At 34.7% G+C, this 4,328-nt stretch overlaps 1 protein-coding gene across 1 annotated transcript; it reads right to left on the reverse strand.

Annotated features, from left to right (window-relative positions):
• Window positions 1-493: 493 nt before the first annotated feature.
• LOC308687538 (uncharacterized protein) lies at window positions 494-3,896 on the reverse strand. Its single transcript, XM_081360136.1, has 3 exons — window positions 3,609-3,896; window positions 3,381-3,523; window positions 494-1,559 (listed from the first exon to the last, which is right to left on the reverse strand). Exons 1-3 carry the CDS (start codon window positions 3,856-3,858, stop codon window positions 1,260-1,262), a joined length of 693 nt encoding a protein of 230 aa, XP_081216262.1. The 5' UTR covers window positions 3,859-3,896; the 3' UTR covers window positions 494-1,259.
• Between the last annotated feature and the right edge of the window lie 432 nt (window positions 3,897-4,328).

Below are 4,328 nucleotides of genomic sequence, written 5' to 3' on the forward strand. Positions count from 1 at the left end.
TTTCCATATATAGAGGCATTTGGCCCTCAAAATGAGTTAAACACACATAAATATAATAGATGCAGACATCACGTTTAGTGAAAGGAATTGGTGAAGGGAAAGTTTGTGCAGAAACTGACACACTGCACTGAGCCGTGTTGACTAGCATTGCCATACCGTACGCGTTACAGATTTTTAATTTTTTTAATAACTTCACTGCCACAAGTGATTGACTCGACATTTCACTGCCACACATGATTTACATGACGTGTGCGTCTTAAATAGATATCAGAATAAAAACTACATTAGTGAACGTTAAGTGAGATGTTCATTGACGTGTGCATGTAGCAAAGCTATATAAAAGAGCCAATTGGAACATCATACCTCATTACATTAATTGCCATTTATGCTGCCTTACAAGAGACATGATAGACTATATAAATTGCTTCCATGTATTCCCCCCAAACATTACACCCTCTTCATACTGGTACTATGGAAACACCACAAACACTCAAACATTGCAAAGGAACTTTTACTGAAACAAATAGTTATAAAATGCAGCACAATAAAATAATGCCCACAATTTATTAAAAGAATACCTTAATATAAATGCATTAAACAAAATATTGGGCTTTAAATGCATCTTCAAAGTTCTTTTTCAAAAGAAATTTAAACAAATTATACATGTTAAACGTAAACATTTTTTGTATAAAAAAAAAGCAATACAATTCCACAATTACTTTGACTAAAATTAAAAAAAATGCTTCTATGAAAATAAGTATAATAAAAAACCTCACTTTCAATTTCAGCACTCAAATGGACATTCCACCTCCCCTTCCTGACCTTCAAACAGATTGGCTGCTTCTCCAAGCAAATCTTCATTTTGAGGTTCAGCTTCAGCCTTATCATCCTTTACCTTGCTGACTGCAATAACCACACCCTTTTGAATGTTGAATGAACACATCCCCATTTCTAGCAAATGCTCCTCAACACTCTGCGCATCCACGACCAAATTGCACAAACCCTCTTCCTCTAAATGTCTTCTCAAAACGGAATTGGACAATTTAAATTCATCCTCCCCAGAGTTACCGGACACGGAGATTTTAGCTGTTACAGTTGGCAGAAAACTGATCAGCTTTTGCAGCAGCCCACATTTCACGCACCGATTAAACTTGGCTTTAGAATCAAAATTAGCCTGCCAAGCACGGCACTTCATACAGCACCAACGGATGGTGACCTCGGCACCACTGATCTCACCTATCACTGTCGTAACATCTCCTTCATTTACTGTGAATGGAGAGTCTATGGCCGGAGCAGAAAGTGCTGGCACTTTTTTTAAATTGTGAGAATCGGGTGGCTGTCAAATAAAAATCTCCCTCAAACTCCCTAGTGCACACATTGGTAATTTCATACAATTGACTGTTCACCAGCGCTCCCACTTGAGTCTCCCACAAATTCAGCTTGATGCGACTGGTGTGATCAGCCACATAGCAGATTTGCAGATCCACCGGTATTCCCTTTACTGAAGCGGTTTCACTTGGGGAACCAACATGCACTACCTTCACCTTGACAGCAGCAACCTGAAACAAAAAGTCTTATTTACTTATGCACACAAACGCAAAAAGACAACATCTATTACAGAATCATACATGTTTTGTTCTGTAGGACAGAAAAAACATTTAAAATAATGAATGGGAAGTTGACAAAAACAAATTTGTGTACAATCTACAAGTCAGCCATGATGCAGAAAAAAAAAGTGCTCAACAATGAAGGGTTGGCACTCTTAAACATCAAGAGTGCAAAACAGACACTCACCCACATACAAACACAATTTTACACACACCAATGAATTGATTTAAAAAAAAAAAACATACCAACCATATAAGTGAAGGGAAATTGACAAACTCTACAAATCAGCCACAATGCAGAAAAAAAAGTGCTCTGCAATGGAGTGACACTCACAATTTATTATATACATTTATATATATTTTTATTTTTTTATTGAATTGTAATGTAACCTGTAACAAAATGCTTTCTCTGTATTCAGGTTTGACTGTAGTAATGCAAAAGTGTGTACACTTCACGTTCAGTTTATAAAAAAAAAAAAAAAAATTATAAACCTTGGTAAAAAGTATTTGAGAATTTCTAAAAAATACATTCAAATCCACATCTTAAAAGTAATTTGGTTCAAAAACTAGAAAACTTACAAGCCTCTCCATAGAGAGCTATACAGGCATCTAGTGGTGAACCCATGAAATAATTTAATTTTCCACAACAGATGACGCTAATCTGACTTCAAAGGAAATTTTAAAGGCCTAGTCTTTATATTAATCTGAAATACTGCAATAATTGAGGAAGTATTTTTTAAAAATTAGAAAAAAAAGTTTGTATTATATTCAATGGCAAAAATTAACCATACATATTTATAACATCAAATTCTCTCAAAATACAAAATTAAAAAGGAAAAAGATTAACAAAAAATAAATTGCATTGTTTTTTTTACTGAGATGGAGGAAGTTTAATTTTTAGGTGTTCAGTCACTTCTGACCGGGAAAACAAGTGTTGCACCCAAATGAAGAGCACCTGAGGGTGTATATAACTTAACCCACACAGCTAAAACTCCAGTGTTAAATTAACTCTCCTGGGAGCTTATATAGCACCAGAATCAAGAGTGTTAAAGTATTAAAATATGTGTGTTAAATTAACACTCAAGAGTGTTAAAGTTAATGAGCTAAATAAGTGATTCATTGAGTGATGATTAATCATTACTGAAGACACCTGATGTTAACAAGCACAATGACCAAAAGAGAAAATCTAATTTTAAGACAATATGTGATCAGTTTTTCTTGACCCTTAAATCATTAACTTTAGATTTAGTTTAGCTTTTCTATCTGAGTTATAACTCACAGAGAAAGGTTCTAAAGGTGATGGTAGTTATGTTTTGACATTATCATAATTTGACCTGAATCACATCTCATTTAGAGAGTTATGTCTACCATATTGATTACAGCAGCCCGTGATTTTACAGTTATTGATTTTCTTTGATTTTCTTATTGATAATTGATATAATCCAAAATCTCTTAATTCTGATCAAAAGACTTTGAAAATTTCTTTTAGACACAGACATAAATAATCAGCCTGTGAATCTCAACAATGGTGACAATAATAAAGCATGTTGAATTTTTAGGTCATTAACTTTAACACTCTTGACTGTTAATTTACCACTCATATTTTTACACTTTAACACTCTTGAGTCTGGAGCCATATAAACTCCCAGGAGAGTTCATTTAACACTGGAGTTTTTGCTGTGCACCAGCATAAAAATAATGTGTGGGAAGCTCTGTTGTACACAAATGATCACAACCACATTAATACACATAGCACAAAATAAAATCACTTACATTCTGCTGTGGAGCCATGTTTTTCACCTCAGCTATGGTCTTCACTTTCAACAATGGGGATTTAAATGGATACCCAAGATCTGCCACCACAGAAATGTCTGTACAGCTACCACAGTGAATGTCATATTCACTGCCATTCTTACCTATGCAAACACATTACCAATCATTTTACTAATCAGTAACATTAGAAAAACACTTAAATATTTAGATAACTGAATAGATACTCACTAACTCTCCGTGCTATCCGGTCCAATTTGACAGGACTCTGATTCCTGTTAGCTTGAACAAAAGCTGTTCGTTTTTCAGCAGCAAACACAACGACATCGTGGTACTCATCCCTGTTCACTTGGAACTCAGCATTGAAATACTTATAACCAGTTCGAAGTGAAGTTTTTAATTCACTTACATTGTGGATGTAGCCACAAACTGACTCATTGTAATCACTCTTAAATTTTTTGGCTGTTGAAGTGGAAGCCATTTTCTACGTGCTCTAAACCTGCACCTGCTCCTGCTTCTGCTTCTGCTTCTGCTTCTTCTTCTTTTACATTTGATTGATAATTGTCTCCCTAATCAAACACACCAGATTCAACTCATTAGCTCATTAACCCATGTGATAATGAGCTGATGAGTTGAATGATGAGTTGAATCTGGTGTGTTTGATTAGGGAGACAATTATCAATCAGGGTTGGGAAACACTCTATCATATCATTTATTTATTTAAAATAACTGTATCACTGGTTCTGTGCCCTAATCCTGAGGATCAAATGCTCTGCCCATTTTATATGTCGCTCTTATCTGATACACTCAGATAACCAATCATTTCATAAAACTATCTTCAAATGACCTAATAATCAAATTTACTTGTGGTAAATAAAATAGACAAACTCACGAAAGCAATAGGTCCCCCATGATAAAAACAATAATCATAACTTCACAAAACATACATAA

This window comes from Scardinius erythrophthalmus (genome assembly GCF_964197995.2).
Source record: "Scardinius erythrophthalmus genome assembly, chromosome: 3".
NCBI classification, from domain to species: Eukaryota; Metazoa; Chordata; class Actinopteri; order Cypriniformes; family Leuciscidae; genus Scardinius; species Scardinius erythrophthalmus.

What these genes read in the sequence shown, in the direction of transcription:
- LOC308687538 (XM_081360136.1), bottom strand. Translation starts at nt 3,858, where the DNA reads ATGGCTTCCACTTCAACAGCCAAAAAATTTAAGAGTGATTACAATGAG. An exon ending in CCGGATAGCACGGAGAGTTA is followed by an intron (nt 3,524 to 3,608) that starts GTGAGTATCTAT and finishes GTGTTTGCATAG; the next exon opens with GTAAGAATGGCAGTGAATAT. An exon ending in ACATGGCTCCACAGCAGAAT is followed by an intron (nt 1,560 to 3,380) that starts GTAAGTGATTTT and finishes TTTTTGTTTCAG; the next exon opens with GTTGCTGCTGTCAAGGTGAA.